This window comes from Vanellus vanellus (genome assembly GCF_965231255.1).
Source record: "Vanellus vanellus genome assembly, chromosome: 5".
NCBI classification, from domain to species: Eukaryota; Metazoa; Chordata; class Aves; order Charadriiformes; family Charadriidae; genus Vanellus; species Vanellus vanellus.
Genome location: NC_138910.1, coordinates 57,707,056 through 57,729,071, shown reverse-complemented (window position 1 = coordinate 57,729,071; position 22,016 = coordinate 57,707,056). Strand labels below are relative to the sequence as shown.

The 22,016-nt window shown below is 36.7% G+C and overlaps 1 protein-coding gene across 1 annotated transcript in view; it reads left to right on the top strand.

Moving 5' to 3' along the window:
* Positions 1-2,344: 2,344 nt before the first annotated feature.
* Positions 2,345-22,016, top strand: part of KIF14 (kinesin family member 14) — a gene marked incomplete at both ends in the record, with an annotated part of 32,464 nt that continues 12,792 nt past the window's right edge. The window contains 21 exons of the mRNA XM_082484041.1: positions 2,345-3,459; positions 3,844-4,098; positions 5,519-5,606; positions 8,742-8,840; positions 10,414-10,466; positions 10,817-10,847; positions 11,193-11,300; positions 12,375-12,491; positions 13,131-13,246; positions 13,568-13,740; positions 14,107-14,254; positions 14,359-14,422; positions 14,638-14,822; positions 15,556-15,658; positions 15,880-16,040; positions 16,885-17,032; positions 17,758-17,910; positions 18,518-18,644; positions 19,232-19,325; positions 20,377-20,512; positions 21,305-21,405. Of these exons, the coding sequence (XP_082340167.1) occupies positions 2,345-3,459; positions 3,844-4,098; positions 5,519-5,606; positions 8,742-8,840; positions 10,414-10,466; positions 10,817-10,847; positions 11,193-11,300; positions 12,375-12,491; positions 13,131-13,246; positions 13,568-13,740; positions 14,107-14,254; positions 14,359-14,422; positions 14,638-14,822; positions 15,556-15,658; positions 15,880-16,040; positions 16,885-17,032; positions 17,758-17,910; positions 18,518-18,644; positions 19,232-19,325; positions 20,377-20,512; positions 21,305-21,405 (3,575 nt within the window). The remainder of the gene's footprint in view (positions 3,460-3,843; positions 4,099-5,518; positions 5,607-8,741; positions 8,841-10,413; positions 10,467-10,816; positions 10,848-11,192; positions 11,301-12,374; positions 12,492-13,130; positions 13,247-13,567; positions 13,741-14,106; positions 14,255-14,358; positions 14,423-14,637; positions 14,823-15,555; positions 15,659-15,879; positions 16,041-16,884; positions 17,033-17,757; positions 17,911-18,517; positions 18,645-19,231; positions 19,326-20,376; positions 20,513-21,304; positions 21,406-22,016) is intronic.

Sequence of the window (22,016 nt, the reverse complement as noted above, 5' to 3'; positions counted from 1 at the left end):
TTCTCATCCTGCACTCCCCGAACTTTCCAACGGTGCCGTTTTTTCCTGAGGGGTGAGTCGCACGAGCGCTGCGCTGCGCCCGCGACTGTGCCGCACGCCGAGGAGCTGCTCCCTTAACGGACCGGCGGGGGGGGGGGCGGCGGAAGCGGGGCTGTGCCTGGGTATTTGAGGGCTCACCGACCGCCGCGGGCTTCCTTAGCGGGAAGGAAACGCTCCCGACAGGAAAGCCGCGGGGCGCGCCTATGGGCCGCGGCTCCGAGCGGGCGGGAGGAACGCCCGTCAAACCCTCCGCCGGCGGCGGGAGCGGCTCTGCGGCGGTGTCGGCGGCGCTCGGGACCGCCCCCTTCTGACGCAATCCTGTCGGGAGCCAATCCCCATGGGCCCGGCGCATTCAAACGGAGCCAGGGCAGTGGTTGAGGAGGGGCCGCTGTGAGGTGAGGGACGGGGATCTCTTTCCCACCCGGGGGGTGGGGGTTTCCCGGGGGCATCCCGTGGGCCCGCGGCGGGCCGTTGGTTCGGGAGCTGCAGAACAGGGTGGCGGGCTCCGGAGGCGTTACCTCGCGGAGTCCCCTCAGGCTCCGTCGGTCGGCCGCCGCTTTCTCGCCGCCTTTTCCCTGCGGCCGCGGGCGGGCTCGGCCGCCCGGCGGGGCTGAGGGGCGCCCTCAGCGGGGCGGCTGTATAAGACAGGTTTGTGGCCGTGCCGAGAGCCTTGCGGGGTCTCGTCCCGAGGAGAGTGGGTGTGCTGAAGGGTGGTAAAGGTATCTATTTCTCCTACGCTTTGGGCACTTGTGTTTCATCTCTAATTGATATTTGTAGTCAATTAAGTATTAGGAAGAAGCGTACTCTTAACAAATCTTGAACCTTATTTTAGACTGAAGGGGCTTTCCGTGGGGAGATTAAGTTTTTTTTTTTTTTTTCAGAAAAGCTTTGTGAATGTAAGCCACAGCTGTAGCAACGGGAGGGGGAGAACAACTGTTCTTGTGCTAGTTATTTTAAAGCTGAGCAGAAAAGATGGGCTTTTCCGAATACGCTAAAGGAATTCACGGCTTACAACCACGTTTCTTTATTTGCTGACTGTTAGATGGAACCACAAAATACATATTTTACAACTCACGTAACATAAATAATTTCCTCTACCAAACTGGATTGAGCAATGATACGCTCTGGTTTGAAATTCTTGAAACTTTCCCTGTAGCTCTTGAGATGTGAAAACTTTGTGCAGTTGTGACGTGTGTAGATGTGGATGTAATCACATAAATTCTGAGAGTACTCCAAGAGCTATAACTTAAAAGTGTAGCATTAGAAGAAACTTCTATTGCAGCAATGGTTAAATGGTTGCTTCTACAGCATTTGCTTTCCTTTTCCCCCGCCCTGACTATCTACTGCTTTTTGTTAATGATATATGCAATTTTTGAAGGATCTAAGGCAGGTGACTTCCTGTTGACTTTTAATAGCAAATTAATTGCAGCTGTCATGTCTGTAGTGGGTAGTGATGTTAAACCTGTAACAACCTGATAACTATGGTGCATATGCAACAGTGAAAGCATACTTTTCTAGACGGAGTGGATATATACAGCTTTCTAAATATTTACATGTAGAAAGGATGTGGAATGCATTTTACAGTTTTTCTTCTATCCCCTAGGCTAGGTGTCTTTTTGTTTTGCTATACATGTATGTACTATAGTGAATGTCCAAATGTATTGCAATAATCATCTTTATTAACTGTCCTATTCTGATAGCGGGTTTTATATATCAAATCCTGAAAAAAAATCTGCTTTCTGTGTTCACAGATTTCCTAGTCAACTTTAATAATTTTGTTGTTGTAATGGAGTCTGTTAGTTGTGAAGCATGAGGAGCATAAATAGTTGTGAGTGGATGGAGGCACAATCTTGAATTCCTTTTCTTTGGGCATCATGGTAGATCATTTGGAAGAAATGTCCATGGTGATTTTTGTTGCTAAATAGTTAAATTATTCTTTGTACCAACTAGTGCTACTTTGCGATGTTTGGTTTACTTTCTGAAACAAACCACTGAACTCAATAAATGGAATCAAATAGCCTGCTATTGGCAAAAGCAGTCACTCACATACAGGAGAATGACGACTTTTGAAAGTGCTGGAAGTGAAAGGGGATACTAATTGTTGTTAATGTTTGGAGACATATATTTACTGCAGTATATGGAAGAACTCCCCATGCACCGAAACATAACTTGTACTGAACATGAGCATCACAAAAAATTTTTGCTTTGTCTCCCCAGATTCCATAAGAAGAAGCAACTAGAAATAAACTTTCAGTAAAGGTGTTGTACTTATTAAAAACCTAATGTTAACTTGCTAGAAGACATAATGCCTATTTACACAGTTCCTGCAAGAAGTTCCTCTGAGGCACGATGTACTACAACTTTGCAGAAGACTTCTTCACAGAATACCTTTACCAGCAGCAAAGCATCTGGACAACAACTGAAATCGCAGGTGTCAGGAGAAGAAAAGGATAGCCTACTTTCCTGTTCTTGGGATAAGACTGAGGAAGTAAATAGGACCTACGTGATTTCAGCCTGTAAAAAAGTGAATGACGCATCAACTGTGTTTAAACCCGAAGGCAGATTAACACTCCAGAGGAGAACTGGAGGAAGCAAAAAATCAGTGTCTAGTAGTGAACAATTGCATACAAACACAACACAAGGCATGGAAAATATGCAAACGGAGAAAAAATTTACTCTGCAGAGGCGTGTGAGGACTGGCTACATAGAGAAGAGTAAAATTAATCAGAATACTGTGCCTGGAACTGAAAATAATGATGTTGCTGCACAAAGAAGTTACAAGATTGCACTTCCACCAACTATTAATAATAATGATACCTGTGATGTTAAACCAAACTTTAAGTTAGCTGAGGGTCAGTCAAGTACGAAGTTGCAGTGTAACCTGAACAGCAAGGATTGCTTTGGCTTTGTACATGGTCTGTGTGAAAATGGTAGCTGCCTATGTTCAAAATATAGGACAAGTGCTGCTGATGCAAAATTTCAAAATGAAGTTCCTAAGTCAGAACAACTAGTTACCTCGAAATATATTAACAGGATATCAGGAGAACAACTGAATGAAAAAGAGGATATAAATAAGCAAGATGGAAAGCAAAGGCTGCAACACTTGATTACAAAACCTAACAGTTTTGAAAGACCAAGGACACCAACAAAAAGTTCAAAAGAGGAGCTTAAGCTTACACTAAGGAACCGCACTTCTCAGGATCAACCATCTCTGTCTGCTTCAAATAAACGAACACCTCATCTTCAAATTCTAGCTAAAAAGAATACTAGTGTCTCCAGTTCTCCTTTTGTAAATAGAACTTCAAAATCAAAAGAGAACACAGAAACTCTAGCTGAGAGCAATAACATTGAGAAAGATGTTATCAAAGTGGAAAACAGCAAAGTGATTGTAGCTGTGCGTGTACGGCCTTTCAGTAACAGGTTTGTATCCTGGACTTATTTCTGATGCTAATGGTAGCTTTTATAGTGTATGTTGATTCCTGCTTTGTATTTTTTTAATTGTTTAATCGCTCACCCAATAAAGATTTAATACATACTTTGAAGTTAGCCGATATTTTGTGCAACATCAAGATAAAGATTTTATTAAGAGATTGAATTCACTTTATAGGCATTTGAGGCTATATTTTACATGTTCATTAGCTGAAATATTTTGAGCTGGAATACTTTGTATGTTTGTCAAACAGTTTTTTTTAAAAATGTTTACCATACTCTCTATTTTCCATAAGGCTGTTGATTGAAATGACTAACTTAAAGCATGTAAGTTATGCTTTTTAATTTTCTTATTTTTTCCCCCTTTCCATTCAGAGAGAAAAATGAAAACTCTCCCCCTGTAATCTCCATGAGTGGTTCAGAGACAGCTGTACGAAATCCAGCCACAACCCAAGTTTACAGCTTCAGCTATGACTTCTCTTTCTGGTCTTTTGATGAGTGTCATCCTAATTTTGCAAGCCAAGCAATGATTTATAAAACTTTGGCAGTACCACTCCTAGAAAGGGCTTTTGAAGGATATAACACTTGTCTTTTTGCTTATGGACAGACTGGCTCTGGAAAATCGTATACGTAAGTTCCTAATAATAATTGTTAAAATTCTGTAGGAGCCAGTTGTTGTGCAATGTGAAGTCATTAAAAGAGATTATATGGAATAGATTTCATAGTTATTGAATTGTGTTAAAATGGTTTTGCATATTTAAAAACAAGTTAAACAAAAATAACTAAAACAATGTTTATAATAATCGAGACAGCTATAGAATATTTTTATGTATCTGACACTGACCTCTTTCTATCTCTGGTGAAGAACATAAAAGCTCTTTCCAGAGACTTTGGTGAAGAAAAACCTTTATTAATGCTGAGAGCTTCTCAGACTCTCCCACTGCTGTTGTTTACCACTGTTTGTTATTTTGTGTGTGAAGTCACGTGTTCTAAAGTATATTATGCCTTTTTGGACAAGACCTTTCTAATTATTGTCCTGTCTGTTTCACAACTTAAATTTAAAAATCCAAATGTTTGTGGCACTGCTTATTTGAAGTCTAGTCTTTACCCAAAATAATCCCAGACAAATAATGTTTTCAGGGTTTAAAGCTGACTTTTATATACCTTGTGTATATTTTTTCAATACAGTGCCCAGTAAATTGTTTTGTTTCCAACCATTCATCTATTAAAATCAGTTCTGTAAGCTTTATAATTCCCATTAAGTGCTATAGACCTTAAATATGTAGTTGAGGATCGGAAATACTTCTATTCAATTTATGGTAGATACAGAACTTATACAGAGGTGGGGTTTTCTTTTCAAGTGGGATATCTATTTTTATTTCTAATGTTTATTTACTTTGGCCTAAAAGGAAGATACACTCAGCATTGCAATTTGTATCCTATTTGTAGGTTGGTTGTGTTTTTTTTTTTTTTTTTTTTTTTTCTTTTCTTCCACCTTCGGGTAAGCAGCTACTTACCTTCAACTCTTTGTATTTTAAGTAAGGCTGAAATTATTATCAGTAATATCTGTCTTCTCAGGTCTAGACAACAAATGCCCGCTGAGTGCAGCTGTGTGTTCCTCTAGACTGTAGCTGAATTAGTCCAGTGTACTGGTGTCCTGCAGTGGCAGCACTACACAGGAAAAAAACTATGCCACAGGTGGAAAGGGGCTTAGGTGACTGTACTGGCAGGGTGCAGAGAATATAAAATTTATGCATGTTAGGGTATCAAATGTCTGTGGGTTTACTGTTTAGCGTACAACTTACTCTTTGGTTGCTATATGATTTTGACTTAGGTTTTCAACCCATTTCTCAGTGGATGAATTGGAAAAGACCTCTGGGCATCAACTCCCTGCTCGAACACCAACACCTTAGATCACATTTATTTCTGTTGCTTATTGCTTCTAAACCTTAGAAGCAGATGGCATTTCAACTTCATAGCTATACTATTCATGTTAAAACCAGCTATAGAGGGTTACAAAACTGAACTAGCAGGTTTTTTGTAACTACAGGATGATGGGATTTGATGAAGACCGAGGAATAATTCCAAGACTTTGTGAAGATCTTTTCACTCGAATAGCACAAATGAACAAGCAACAGGTAGTATGCTTATGCTATTCACCTTGCATTAGTTTCCTCATAATTGAATGTATTTCAGTATTTTGATCTGTTTCATTCTTTCATTTTATACCTCAGTGCTGATCCATTTGTTAATGTCTGTATTCTTTTGCCAATTTAAACATTATTTCTGCTAGTAGCTCTGATTAACAGGGTTCCCTAAATAGTAAAAATCAACACTGTTTTGCTCCCTTGCTAATAATAATGTAAGAAAGAAATGGGCATGATATTTTTGATGTGTTACTAGACTAGGATTCTTACCTCTATATAGCATTTCTTGCAAGATAAGACTTATGTAAGGAAAGGTAAAAAGAAATCCTAGTGGATTCCATAATTTCAGTGGAGACATATAAAATAGAACTCAAAATATGAATTTATCTCTAAACATTGTAATGTATCAAAGCATTATACTTTAATAGTATTCTAATATTCTAGCTCAGAATTCTTGCTCAAATTAAAAAAAAAAAAAAATCAACTACTCCCACCTGGATTTTTTTTTTAAACTTTAACATTTTCATTTTAAATAATGTTTTGTTTTCCTCTCTGTTTTGAGAATAGATCTTTATTTGTACTATATGAAAAAGTGGTCTTCTGAGAGGGGGTGGGAATGTTTCATCTGATCACAATATATTTTGATTGGAATTCCTGTCCTACATTGATAGTACGTGGCTTTAAAAATAACAAAGCAGTAAGCCTTTCCAGAGTGTTTTAATCATAGAATACCAGGTTGGAAGGGACCTCAAGGATGATCTGGCAACCTTTTCTGGCAAAAGCACAGTCTAGACAAGATGGCCCAGTTCAGCTGAATCTTAAAAGTGCCCAATGATGGGGAATCCACCACTTCCCTGGGGAGATCGTTTCAATGGCTGAGTGTTCTCATTGTGGAAAATTTTCCTCTTGTGTCCAATCGGAATCTACCCTGGAGTAACTTGTACCCATTACCCCTCATCTTTTCCATATGACTCCTTGTAAAAAGGGAGTCTCCATCTTCTTTGTAGCAACTCTTTAAATACTGGAATGTGGTGGTAAGGTCTCCCCTAAACTTTCTTTTCTCAAGTCTGAGCAAACCCAATTCTCTCTGTCTTTTCTTCTATGGCAGGTCCTTTGATCCCAGTCCTCTGATCATTTCTGTGGCCCTTCTCTGGACCCTCTCCAGCTTGTCCACATCATTTTTGTATAGCGGGGACCAAAACTGAACACAGCATTCCAGGTGTGGCCTGACAAGTTCTGAGTGGAGTGGGATAATGACTTCTTTATCTCTGCTGGTGATGCCCGTGATGCAACCCAGCATCTTGCTGGCTTTCTTTGCTGCAGTAGCACACTGTTCACTCATATTGAGCTTGCTGTCTACCAGGACCCCCAGGTTCCTTTACACAGACCTGCTCCCCAGCTGGGTCGATCTCAGCCTGTGCTGCACTCCTGGATTTTGTTTTCCCGTGTGCAAGATCTTATACTGGTCCTTGTTGAACTTCATAAAGTTCTTGTTAGCTCATTCTTCCAGCCTATCCAGGACTTCCTGCAGGGTGGCTCTCCCTTCCAAAGTGTCCTCTTCCCCATTCAGGGTACACTTCATCCCATCATCCAGATCGCTTACAAAGATAATAAACAGCGTTGGGCCCAGTATCAATCCCTGGGGGACCCCACTTGTGACAGGTTGCCAGTTTGAAAAGGAGCTATTTACCACCACCCTAATGAAGGGTTACGTTCTGTTTCTGCCCCAACTAGTTGGTGTAGTAATGGTAAATTTAGAGAATCATAACTTGAGACACAATTAACTTAAATTCTTAATTTTTTTTAAACTACTCATTTCATGTCTTAAGAAAAGAAGACCCAAACTGAGAATGCAGGGGGCTTGTTTGTTTCTTCAGGTATATTTATTTTTCTGTCTGACTGTTGTTAAGGCTTTTCTAAGACTGAATTTCTGGTATAAAATCACTTTTGAGGAAACAGCTTGATTACAGTACAGTGCCCGAGATTTGAATTGTGCACCTGAAGCTTTCTATAGTACTAACAGAAATTATAACTTGTGGTTTAGAAACTCTGAATATCTCTTAAAATTGTGAAAAGGATTAGAAACTTGTATTTATGCTCTTTCTTGGGTGAGGAATATCTGATGCAAAACGTGGTGGTGGCAAAGGCAGTTCTTTGTATTCTTTTTCTCTGTACGTTTGTGTTTGTAAGGATTGATTCGCAGGTCAGTAGAGCTTAACATTCAGTTAAACTTTTCTATTTTTAACTATTCCAAATTTATTTATTGCTTTATGCTTGGAGTCTTGACTTTGAATCTTAATACCAGTGAACGTGTAATATTCTGATCCTACAGTAGAATTGATAGACACCGAGAAATCCAAGAAGGTTATTTATTACTGAGTTTGGGTAGAGAGTATAACTTCTAAAAAATGTGGAGCTGCTAGACACGTTTGATATTCCTTTGCTTTTGCATTGTGAATAAGTGATTCTGTTGCTGCAAATTGTCTTGGATCTTGTATTTCTTCAATGTCTTGGGTTTATTGCTGTGATCTTCCTTCTCTTTTAAAGGAAACACAGTTTTATTTAAAATAAGAAAAAAAAAAAAAGGAAAGAAAAAAGACCTGACTGTTTTCAGAGGAAGGAGATGTGTTTTCATGAAGTTTGTTGTTCTGTATCTCTTAAAATTGCTGTAGGTAGTCTCAAAATTTATCTTTCCGTTAGGTCATTCTGTTCCATGTCAGGATGTTGACAACATCAATCTATGCCTTTTCTGTTACATGTATCATGCTGTAGAAGGCCAGTCCCTAAGATTACGGGACTATTGCAGGTACAAACAAAACTATTTTCATGCACTAAGAACCTAACACTGAAACTTCTGAAGTGGATGTATGTACTTTTTACAAGTTTTTTTTTGTGAAGCTTTATAGCTGTCATCTGGGAATGGCTGTGGATGGAATTCAAATAAATTGTATTCTTGGCAATAGCAGATCCCTAGTTTAGGATATAATTTCTCTTGGAAAGTTCCTTCAGTATAAATGCTTCTAACAGTGAATAGCAGGATCTCATAATCTAGGTTAATTTTTGAAACAAAGTATGATGAATATGTTGTGTGGACTATATTAACTTTTTCATTATTAATTTTATTAGATTTTGTATCATCTTGAAATGAGCTTTTTTGAAGTATACAATGAGAAAATTCATGATTTGCTTGTCTTTAAAGCTGAAAATGGACAGAAGAAACAACCAGTAAGTTGCTTACAGAATCAAGTCTACGCATAATCTCAAAGTAGTGGCATCTGTTGTGTAAGCAAAAATGCAGAAATGAGAAGTGATTGTTGTTTTATTATCTAAGTAGCCTTAGATTGTTGTGAATAATGGGATTCAAGTAAAAAAAAAAAAAGAAATTTCACTGTATGACTTCAAGCAAAATGCTTGGCACTTCAGAAATGCTAAGGAAAAAAAAATCTTGCTGAAATAGAAACAAAACAATTTAGTAGAATCTCCCAAAACTATTGTTAACATCTCTCATTACCTGCAAAATGAAGATGACCTTTATAAAAAGTCTTTTGAAATATTATTTATCTAAATCTCCAGATTATATTAAGACTGTTCTGTGCAATATAATTTGAGTTATAATCTTTTAATTCAGATGGAGTTCTAACATGTTTGATCCTTCAGTCCCCTCAGTTCTCAGCACTACTGAAATGTTCATTCACTTCCTGAAATTATGTGTATTGTTTATCTTCTGGGATGCCTGTTTGCTGCTGACTCTATATATCTAATTGCAGTCCATAGTATATTCATTAAACAATGTTAATATTTGCAAAGGGAGAATTTTTCCCCACTTCGTTTCCTCTATGTATTTACATTGCCTAGCTACAGAAAACTACTGTCATATAAGAGCTTAGCACCAAGATGGAGAATGTCTTTCAGACTCTGCCCTGAATGATTTATTGCTTAGAGCCATGGGGCTGTTGGGAAGTTCCTTTTTTTCTTTTTTTTTTTTTTTTTTTTCGTGTTGGTTGGTTGTTTTCCAAGAAGCTAGAGGAGGGAAAAGAAAAACAAACAACCAAAACAAAACAAAACCCAGTGACCTGATTAACTAGTTAAGGATCAGTACCTAAACTAGTTTAGCTAGTTTTTAATGTTTGTGTGTTAGAATATGTAGAACCATAAATTAAAGACCTTTATGTCAAGTAGGGGATGTAGGGAAGGAATTTATCATGTTTGATTTTTTTTTTTTTTTTTTTTTAAAAAAAAGTGCTTTCTGTACTTAGACATCTTGAACACTATAGTGGCCACTTGTGTGTAAACTATGAGTATTAGTTTATGATAAAGGAGATATACTACATTCGACTTGGTGATGAAATAAGTCCTTTATCCTAAACTTGGAACTTATGTGGACTAGTTATATAGAATTAAAGACTATACTGTCTTGTTTGTAGTAGGAGAGCTTTCATCTGAGTTTTGTCAGTGATTTTGAGCTAAGCTATTTAACTTGGAAACATAATAGATTTATGTTGCAGAAAAGTTTGGGTTTTTTTCTTATGTAAATATCTTATAAGATACATGCTCTTGTAGTCAGCTCTGTGAGCAATGGCCTGGTGCTGTCTGCTGTGGTTTCTCAGGCAGCTGGAGAAATTCAGCTGTTGGTATTTGCCTGAAAATATTGTTGTAGATGATTCACGCTAAGTTTTGTTGATGATAAACGTCATACTAGGGATGTAGATAGACTTTCTCTTAATTTAAAGATATTCCTGAGTGCTAGGTCTAACTAATGCACTCCTAATAATTTTTCTTTTAAAATTTTTCTCACCAGCTTCGTGTAAGAGAACATCCAGTGTTAGGACCATACGTGGAAGGCCTGACGGTGTAAGTCTTAACTGTTCTCATTTTAATAGATGTATGGTGTAATCCTGAAAAAGTATGCTAATTATTATCTTGAGGGCCTGTGAAAGCTTGTGTACTTACCAGTTAATTAGGCAAAATCTCAGTATCGCATAGTTTTACAAAAATGGGTACCCATGTCTAGCTCAACTCGACGTATTTACTGTAGTGTGTTGCTTTAGTGAAATAAATGTGTGGAAGTCTTGACAATTGGAGCTTTCATGGTATGTTTGTACTGTGTCTGTAACTGGGGAAATGTGTCAGAACTCAAGCAGTAGGGAAAACTGTAGGAAGAAAACAGTCTGAACCCAACTTTTCTCTTTCCTCCACCTTAGGAATGTTGTCAGTTCTTACTCTGATATCCAGGTAAGAGTTATTTGGTTACCAAAAGGGAATACAAATATTTCTACTTGCTCCTTCCTTCACTGCTGAAAACTAAGTTTCATGGATGGGAAGAAAATGCGTTACAGACTGCCCGGTAGTCTATGATATTTCAGCTGATTTTGTAAAAGGATAATGAAGGCTAGTCCTATATAATGGAGCTAAGTAGGTGCATACAGGCAAGTGTCACTCTCTTCACATGGTTATCTCTTAAGTTTTAATTACTCCCTTATAGAGTCATCATTTGTATTAACTTTACCAGCATTTTAATCTTCAGTTAACTACCCAAAGTAGGTTTTGGTTTTACATCCTGACTCTTAATTCTTACAGAGTTGGCTTGAACTAGGAAATAAGCAGAGAGCAACAGCTGCTACGGTAATGAATGACAAGAGCTCTAGATCTCATTCTGTCTTCACCCTTGTCATGACACAAACCAAGGTATTGCTGGGTATTTTATATCTGTTCAAATCGGGTTCTAAAAATTTGGTCTGTGTGCTGCCTAGAAAATGGTGAGAATATACTTGAAGATTAATGAAGTACAAGGCTTTTTAACATGGGTTTCTACACAGCAAAACTTGTTTTATTTTACTTGCTTTGAGTAGATTCTGATGTCTCTGTGCTACATATATTTATAGCAGCAATATAAATATGTTTAGACTGGCAGATCTAGGAGTAGTTCCAAGCTTCTGAGTGTAAGTTTTGAGAGGTAACTGGAATCCAAATTGAGGCCAGACCTAATTTCACACTGCTGCCAACACATCTTAGCTTCTCAGAAGGTTAGGTTATGCAAGGTGGATAGCTGTGCTGAGTTCCTGCAGGTGAGGAGCTGGTACAATGGTAGGAGATGGAGTTTCTGCTCAGTTTCAACACAGTTTACCAAGTAAATGTTTCCTTGCTTCAGGATACATCTCACCCATGTGTCTCTAGGATATAGGTACTACAAGTCCTTATCTGATTTACAGATGTATAAGAGACAAAACCTGACTTAGTGAGATGAGCCTGAAAACAGAAGTGAAATAAGTAGAGCTTCTCAGAAGTCTACAGGCTGTCAGTTTTTCCATTCACAAATAACTTGTTGGTTTGGGGTTTTTTTTGGTTGGTTTAATTTTTTGGCCAAACTTCCTAATCTTCTCCTTTCTTCCCCTCACCATTCTCACTAGATTATTTCTTTTCTCAGAACTGGTCCTGAGATTTTTTCATGGACTACTTAGCTGATCTTCATTGGTCGTAGTCTGTAGCAGCTTACTGACTTCTATGGGTATTGGATAGCTGCAATAGGCAAACTTCAGACCCAAACCCATACCCTGCTAATCTGTTGTTTGAGCAGTTTATGCTTATACAGTTATTCAACAGCAAGCAATTGATGCTATGGTTAAAAGTCTGAAATTAGTTTCCTAATGTACATAAAGGTATCCTGTAAAAAAAAAAAAAAAAAAAAAAAAAAAAAAAAAAAAAAAAAAAGCCCCGGGCTTTTTATTTTGGTTTGAATGCAAACATCTTCCTCTTTTCCAGGTAGAGTTTGTGGATGAAGAACAATGTGACCATAGGCTTACCAGTCACATAAATCTAATTGATCTAGCTGGCAGTGAATGCTGCTCAACAGCTCAGACCACTGGAGAAAGGCTGAAGGTAAACCAAGATTGAAAATCTGTGGAAAAGGAAAAGGATTGACTCCAAAGAATACCCCTAGACTCCAAAGCATCCTTACCATCCAGGACTCTGGGGCAGGAGCTATAATTATAACAGGATACGTAGCCCTTATGCTTAATAAGTATTGCACTGTATTTGCTAGTGGGGTGGGTGGCCCTAAGAAGCTCTGCTGGCTGTGCAATATGGCAGTCCACATCTTGCTTAGGACGGCACTCTCCATGCTACGCGTGCCTAATGAACCATTAAAAGGAATGAGGAAAAACTGTCCGCATGACTTTCCAAATCATGAATTGGCTATTGCATGGAGTTGGGGTTTGCCCTTTTTTGGGGTGTTTCAGTAAACACAGTTTCTAATAAGAGACTTTCTTTCAAGCTGTCTTGTTAAGTTTGATGGTCTTAACACTGCTTATTTTAAAGCCTGTTCTTTCCAAATGAGGATCTTCTAGGATACTCTTGCATCTTATTGTTGTTTTTTAATCATTGGTGGCATTTAATACGGTAAAGCTGTACTATACATTGAATAAGCACAATAAAATCAACAGTACAGTCAAAAATATCACACAAGAAAATACAACTGTATTATATTTTTTTTTTTTTTTTATTTTTTGCTTTGTGTAGGAGGGTATAAGTATCAATAAATCACTGTTAACCCTTGGAAAGGTTATTTCTGCTCTCTCTAAAGCTCGAAATGGAAAGAAAACTTTCATTCCTTACCGGGAATCTGTCCTTACTTGGTATGTACACTTCAGATTTTTTTTGTATAGAAGTAAAGGTTTTCTCAGATTGTGGATTCCTCTCCTATCCGGGAGGCATCACTCTTCCTCCCTGTCGCACACCCCCACCCTCCCCCCAAATGACCTATGGAGGGAAGAAATTAGCCTGTTGCATCAGGTGAAGAATAAACAGGACCTTGGTTTGTATTTTAAGTAGCTAACAATCACTCTCAAGTAGCAAGACTCTAGGTATTTTGTATTTAATCTGTTCAGATTGAGAATTTTAATTTTTATTTCAATGTGGGAGCTGGGGATTGACTTCTACTCTCCTGTCAAATGAAGGCTGTTAAAGGAAAGTCTTGGTGGAAATTCACAAACTGCTATGATTGCCACAGTAAGTCCAGCCGCCAGCAGTACAGAAGAAACTCTCAGCACTCTTCGCTATGCAAAACAAGCTTGTTCGATTTTCAATATTGCTAAAGTAAATGAAGATGTGAATGCCAAGCTAATCAGAGGTGAGGTTGACATCTGCAGTCTTTTAGGGTTTTTACATTTGCATGTGTGTTTAACTTATTGCTTCATAAGCATTGTTACTACTAATAATCTATTGTGTTGACTGACCACTTGTCAAATAGGCTAATACAATCTAGGATATTTTCCTTTTAATACTATTCTTCTTTGTGAGTTTGGTTCTTTTGTTGTTTTTTTTTTTTTTCCAAAGTTAGATGATATCTTAGGCTATACTTGAGAACCTGGAATGGGGAAAGGTGTTTAATTTTTAATTAAATAAAAGGATGATTTTTCTAGTATTGTACTGAAATGTCTAAACCCTATTTTGTCTTCATTTTTTGTGTACTGTGTATCTGGTTTGTCTAATGTAGAATTGAAAGCTGAAATTGAAAAACTGAAGGCAGCTCAGAAAAGCGCTTTGAACACTGATCCTGAAAAATACAGACGTTACTTGCAGGAAATAACATCTCTGAGGGTAAAATTGCACCAGCAGGAGAGGGACATGACTGAAATGCAAAGGTTGGGCAGTCATTAATGTCTTAATTAAAAATAGAAATTGTAAAACTTATATGCTGTAATTTTTCTCCTAATATGTTGTGTTATTTTCTCCTTGATATATTAAGGGCCTGGAGAGAAAAATTTGAACAAGCAGAAAAAAGGAAATTAGAAGATATAAAAGAATTGCAGGTATATTTTCTTTCTTTGCTTCAGTTTCTATAGGAGATAATACAGAAAATATTACATCAACAAGCCTTGCAGGAGAATTAGAGTAGTTGTAAAATTTTGTTTCCTTAATACTATTCTTTTAACAGACTACTGTCACTTCTCAGGAAAAAGTTAATATAGATACTTGAACGCACAAAGTAAATTGTTTTTTTATGCAAAGCTCTCTTTTTATCTAGAAAGCAGGAATTGCATTCAAAATGGACAATCGTTTGCCAAACCTTGTCAATCTCAATGAAGATCCTCAGCTTTCTGAGGTGCTGTTGTATATGATCAAAGAAGGTGAAACTACAGTTGGGAGGTATACACCAAATTCGAAACATGATATCCAGCTTTCTGGAGTGCTAATTGCTGATGACCATTGGTATGTAGTGTTCTTTCTATACTTGAAGTGAGAGTATGAAATATTTCTTCTCACCCTTTCCTTTCTTTTGGAGTCACTGTTCCTTCTGGCAGTGACAAAATACCGTGTTCTAACCAGGAGTATACTATTTAGTGTTGATTAAGGTAACTCTTTTCTGTTCCCTCTAGAAATCTGTTAACCAAGGTACTTTTAGTTCCTTTGTTCACTTCATTCGTGTAGAAAAAATTTTCTATTCATGCAGAAATGCTGGAGAAAGATCTGATCAAATGATGCTCTGTGATAGCATTAAGTTCAATGGAAAAGTGAAATGCCTTGACAGTTCTCTCCTAAAACTAAGGAGCAACTTGGCCATATTGCAGAAATACTGTTTAAGTACATTCCATGCAATTGATCCCAGACAAAATGCTGGAAGAAACTTAACTAATCAATTACTAAAAACATGAAAGAAGTGGGTACGTTAGGAAAATAAGCGTTATCAAAGAAATACTCAGGTGACACTGTATTGCAGTAACTTTTTAGCAGCAGATTCTTCTTGGATTTAAATATTGATTGTCTTCCAAAATATAGGTTGTCGCTCATTAATTATGTATGTTGTAACTAAATAGTATGAAGACAATCCACATCTGGAAAAACAATAAAAGGATAGTATCTAAAGCATGAATTTTAGTCTATTAAGAAACATCATTTGTAACTAACATGAGCTACTGATATCACAAATATTTCTTGTTTTCAGTGTTATAAAAAATACTGTTGGCAAAGTGAGTATTATTCCACGGAAAGAAGCAAAGACATACGTAAATGGGAAATGCATTTTAGACCCAACAGTTCTGCATCATGTAAGTAATTGATAAGAATAACCTGCATGTGTGGATTTCTTAGCTTTGTTACTATTACAGCTTCACACTGCAAGTGTTCTTAGAAGGCTCCAAAACTGTAAATATTTGTCTCTTCCTCATTGATTTCTAGCCCCATCTGTTATGTTTTAAGCAGTGTAAATTTGCTTATAAACCTAAAAGTTATAGGACTAACTTTTTTTTTTATTATTATTTCCCAATAGGGTGATCGAGTGATCCTTGGGGGAGACCATTATTTCAGGTTTAATCATCCAGTAGAAGTTCAGAAAGTTAAGAGACCATCTGGTGGGACCATGTTTTTGCATGATTGTACAAAAGATTTTGAATTTGCAAAGAATGAGCTTCTTATTGCACAGAGGAAACAGTAAGTATTGTATCTCCTTATTCTAATAATAAATTCAGTTGTTAATGCAACTGTGCAGTAAGTTTTAAGAAATAGGAAACTTAAGATTATTATTTCACAATAAGGGGAAGTTGGAATATAGGGAGGTTATTGTTAAATACGTTCATAAAGGAAATGGAAGTCCCAGACTTAGCTGAAATGAATGTATACCTCCAATCTAATTGTGTGTGATCACCACAATCTAGTCCAGTTTTCAAGAATGTAAACCGCTATTGAAGAAACACTGAGCTCGAGAGGTCCTCAAAGTAGTGTATCTCTTCAGTTACACTCCTCTCCAAGCATGAGTCTGAAATTGACTTTGAGAGACTAGAGAGATTTTCCCAAGGTGGTGTTTTTTTTTTTCAGGCTTTAAATGAGAAGAACCTGAGGTTATAACCCTGGTCTTCTGTGATGGTGGAGAATTTGAGAGACAGCGTTATTTGTGCTTGCTTTGTTCTTGGGAGTTATTAAACTGCAAGACTCATTGACTTAGCATTAAGATGCAGAAAAGTAAATTTTATTTAGTGAGCTTCTATTACAGTTCTTAATTTTGTGAAAGCTGTATAATAAAATAAATGTGGGAATCAAGTAGATCTTAAAATTCTGGAACGTTTTCCATCTTTACCAGTGTCTGTGTTCTCCTTATGAAATAAAAAATATCTAGGTAAAGTATAAAAGTTGCTTGTAAAAAACCAAAACAGACCCTCATATTTTTACTGTTAAAACTGTAGGGTCCTGTCATGACAGAAGAAAAGATTATAATCTCTATGCAGCCTTTTAAGAGACTTAAGCCAGCATTCTAAATATATGATATTTCCACTTGTAGACTTGAATCAGAAATTGAAGAGGCCCGACTCAAGGCCAAGGAAGAAATGATGCAAAGTGTCCAAATTGCAAAAGAGATGGTTCAGCAAGAACTGACCTCACAAAAAGAAGCTTATGAAAGCAAAATAAAATCACTGGAAGCGGAAGTGGTAAGTTGCCATTGCATTATCATTAAAGATATCAATAAAATAAAACAGAAGTTGTAGTATGGGGTTTCTATTTGTTTGTTGGTTTGCTTTTTGTTTGGGTTTTTTTTTTTTTTTTTTGGTCTTGCATATTGTAACAGTGTCTTAGGGAATGCTAAGCCTCATTCTTTTTAAAAAAAATCAGCCTTACTAATGCAAGATGTTATAAAGTGGGTATCCATGTCAGAATTTCAGAATTACTCTAAGGATTTTGGTTTATAGAATTACCCAGGAACTAAAACGTTAATCCAGTGTGAATTTGATGAGGGTGTAACTTGTATGTGAAGAAAAATCCCTACAAAATCTAACTTATTCTATGAGACTTTTAAATTACTATGGTGTTTTAGTTAATATGACTTTTTTTTTTTCTTCCAAGCTTGCATGCTGTGTTGTTGTTAGTCTTTTAAATACTTTTACAATGTATTATCCTATGTAGACTTATATATATCTCAGTAAAACAATAACAACAATAGAATATCTTATTTCTTAAATGGGCTATAGAAGACATAGTGTGAGGTTTGTGAACAGGGATATAACCTTTCATTGCTGACACTGGGCTGAGTAGTCTGCAGGGGCTGCATGTTTTAAATGTATTGAAGTGAAAATAAATCTTAATATCTGCCTAAGGGATGGATCAGAAATGCTGTAGAAGTGGTGTACCTCCTCTCATCTGCTCTTTTTTATATTAGAGAGAAGAATCTCGTAAGAAGCAAATCCAAGAACTGAATAACCAAAAAGCTGCAACTAAAATACAGGAGTTAGAGAAGGCAAAGCAAAATCTTGAGCTTGAACTGCACGTCAATAAAAAGCGTTTAGAAATGGAGACCTTAGCTACCAAGCAGGTAACTTTAAAAAATAATTTAAAAAAAGGCATCTTTTTTGGCAATAAACTGTGGTTTGTTTTGTGGGTTTTCTGTGTTGTTTTTTTTCTTAATAGTTGTAAATAATTTCAGAAGGGTTTTTTTTTATTTGATCTTATGCAAAAGATGATAGAAGGGCTTTGTTTACACTCTGAATATGATATTGTATTAAATTTGGGAATAAACTTATTTCTTACGTAATGTGGACTATTTTGTTTATGTACCGAACTCTAGTGACCATTGCCTGTGCCAAAAGTTATGACTCTAAGCATTAATTTAAATAATGATGACTGTTTTTTGGCTGGTGTTCATATATATGTGCCTGCTGCAAGAAATATCACAGGTTTTTTTTTTTTTAAGAAGTTTTGATTTAATTCCAGGGTTTTTTCTTAAGCATGTCAATATCTAAGCAAAACCAGCAAACTGTCAAGAGCTTGAGGATGAAGATTTTCATATCAATATGGCAGATGTCCAATATAAATTTTATTCTGTTCTGAGAGTCCATAATTACAGCAACATAAAATTTTGCTTAAATCAACAGCATTAAGAGTTTGGGATTTTTTTTTTTTTTTTTTTTTCCTTCCTCCAGGCTCTAGAAGATCATACTATTCGTCATGCAAAGATACTTGAGGCTCTGGAAGCTGAGAAGCAGAAGATTGCTGAAGAAATACAAAGCCTTCAGAAGAATCGTGGAAGTGGGAATAAAACTATGACTAGTATGTATATATGTAATGTTGCAAGGGCAATGCTGACTTCTTTTGCTTGGTGGGCTTTGACTTAGTGCATGTGGATGCAGAAGCTTTTTCTTATTTTCTAACACTTGTTATAGTTCAGCATCATTAGAGAACCTTTTGGCTGCTATGATCCTTTCCACTCATAAGCCATATATATGAGAGATATAAGCTCTGTTTTAATCGTGCTCAGGGTAGTTAGCTGGATACACGTGTAGTCTGTATTTACCCCAATTACTTAGTTCTTCCCTGTCTGGTTGAACTGGCGAGGTGTTAATTCATTGGGGAAACTGGAGTAACAGAATTTATTCTGGTTAGTTTCCTATCTCGGATTAGTCTAAAATATAGTGTTTGGTGTTATGCCTCTATTTCTGAAATACCCTTTACCTAACCTTTTATAAAGGGTTCTTGACTGCAAGAGTCACTTTTTGCCCAATGTATTGAGAATTCACAGAACTGTTGTTGACTAAATTCCATTCAAGCTTTTTGGTTGTGGTTTCTTTTTTTAACCTGAAGTTGTTGTATCACGTTGTTTGAGCCACTTAATCATTATGTGCTATATTCTTTATTAGTTCCACTTAACTGGAATTCTCTGAAGCTATCTGTGATGATCAAAGAGGCCAACACCATTAGTAATGAATTGGGGAAAAACACGGTTTTCTACAGGTGAGTATCTAAGTTAGTTAATTATAAGGTAGTATATATAATATGTGTGTGTGTATATATATAAAAATTGGGGGGTGGATTCTGGATGCACGATGAGCTCTTGTTTTTCTTTTCATGGCTTTGTTAAATTGAACATGACAAAACACTTTTCCAAATTATCTTTAGTTAAGTGTGTAGTTTATTCTTGTTAGTTTGAAATGTGAATTTCCAATTTGAATTTTAGATCAAGTCTTTAAAGGTAAGTCTACAAGTAATTTTTGGATCAAGTGTGCTTTGGAGGTGAATCTTCTAATGCCAATGTCCATCCTGCTTTGGTTCACATATTAAAGTGGTCCTAAAGCACACTAACTGCATTTCTTTTGGACAAACTAAACCTGGGAATATGCGCCAGCCACTAGGAGGTCCTCAGTTCACAGGACCACAACAGAAGCAGTTCAAAGTAAAAACCTCAGAACATGTAAATGGTGAATATTGAGTGCTTGGAACCAGTTGTTTCACTCCACAGATCTCTTGATATGCCATGCTACTTGCTAGTTGTAGCTGGAGAGTGTTCTAGAAGTGGATCTGTATATTGGTCAGGTGTTCTTGGTGTGAGCAGAGATATATTACTGGAGAGGAAACTCCATACTGTTTCAAAAAAAATGCTACAGTAAATGCAGGTAAGCTAGGACTTTCTAATAGGTGTATGCATTACTGTGTTTTTCAGGTGTTGTCTTTTCACATCCTTCAACAAGAACTCTGCCAGTTTCTACTGGCATATATTCTGTAGCATATATTTGGTCCCAAGTTTCCTGAAAGCCAGGAATTTGTGTGCTAGTATCTACTTCTACCTCTGAATACAGGGTTTCTTTTTTTCTTTTACATAAAAATAATTTCAATGGCTACAATAATATGTTTTGTGAGATACATGATGTCTCAAGCAACTTCTGTGTTTGTAATCAAATTTTTATTCTGTGTATAATCCTATCTACAAGAACCTTGTTTATTTTTGCAACATGAATAATGTTGTTTTTTTGTTTTTTTTTTTTTTAATATTTTCTCAAATTCTTAGGCATGACAAAAATGATAAAACAGGAACAGTGTCTTCTGTTCAGGTGCAGGTTCGTAACATCAAACTGGGAATAGCAACTTTCTGGAGCCTGGAGAAATTTGAATGCAAACTAGCAGCCATGAAAGAACTCTATGAGGTCAGTAACAACAGAAGAAAAACCACTAATAATCAGTAATATCTTGTCAGAGATAAGGTTTTGATAATCATACAGGAGGAAAACCTTGGAATGTTTTTGTTTCTGTGATCTTAAACGCTAAGACGTGATTATTTTTATTAAACACATGTACACACATTTGTCTACCACACAGAAAGACCGTAGAAATCAATTATTTTATTCAGGTCGTTTTTTGTACAGACTGCAAAGTAGTAAAACAAGGACTGCTTTGTGGTTCTTCTGGCTGTTCAATTGTTTATCTGCTCTAGAGGAATACTTGACCTTTTAAAGGTATCACTTGAGTTTTCATTACTACGTTCTATGTGTTTTCCTTTGATTTTGGTAAGTTAATTTGCTACTGGTTGCTTTTGTCTGTATGTGCTTTAGGTTCTTCAACGGGAATTTTTTTAAAGGCATTTTTTGTCATTTTTATATAATAAACTGACAATTAAGATGCACATTAATCCCCTTTTCTAATCCCATCGCTTTTAAATGGACAAATTGGGTATTTTTGTACTGTACCTCTCTAAATGTGCAGTACTTTATTTTGGAGCATATCATACTATCTTTTGTATTGAAGAGAAGGATGTAAAATAGAAGAAAGGGAACAGTACCTACATCTGATTCTGTATCCACAAAAAAACTTATAATCATCAGATAAAATTTTTGTAATTACATAAAGGTAGACAATGGTTCCAGTGGTTCTCACTCTATTTCTGTTTAACCCTCCTCCTCCCCTGTGTTTTCTGTTTTTTGTTTTGTTTTTTTTCTCAGAGTCGTGATAGCAATAAAGCTGCTGATGTATTTTATGACCCTGCTGATGAGTGGGAACCTGACCTTTCAGATGCCTCAGTTTCCTCTCTTTCCAGAAGAAGGTGATACTAATTTGTAGCTCCTTCATCTGCACTTAAAGCAAAAAATAGTTTCTGTAACTATCTAAACGTGCTTCTTTGCCACTAATGTAGTCTTTTATTTATTAATTCTTCTTTTACCTTATCTTAGAAATGAAATGAAAAGCATGTATACATTTGTGAGGAGCGGGGAAAGTTTAAACTAAATATGTTACCTTACTGTGTTTTACTGTCTTCACTTATGAGATGTGTGTTAGTATGCAACATGTTGCTAATAAAAATTGCACGCCCACTAAAGCAGTTTGGCAGATTAAACAGCAATATTTTTGAGGTCAGGAACAGCATATATGTAATAGCATGTATGTCTGATCGGTGCCAGAGAGTTTTACGTATGGCTACTGACAATGAGCTGGAGGCAATTAAAGGCTGATACCTTTCTGAAATAATTGGGATCTTAGAAATGGATTCATTTATCTGTAGCACAGGACTTTAACCTGCAGAAGTTATCGATACCCATGTATTTAATTAATAACACAAGTGATGTTAAGTAGGCACTTGGACATCTATTCCCATCCTTACTTACCCCATACACTGTGCCAGCTGATGAATTCTTCTCTTCTGTTCATTCATTCTTT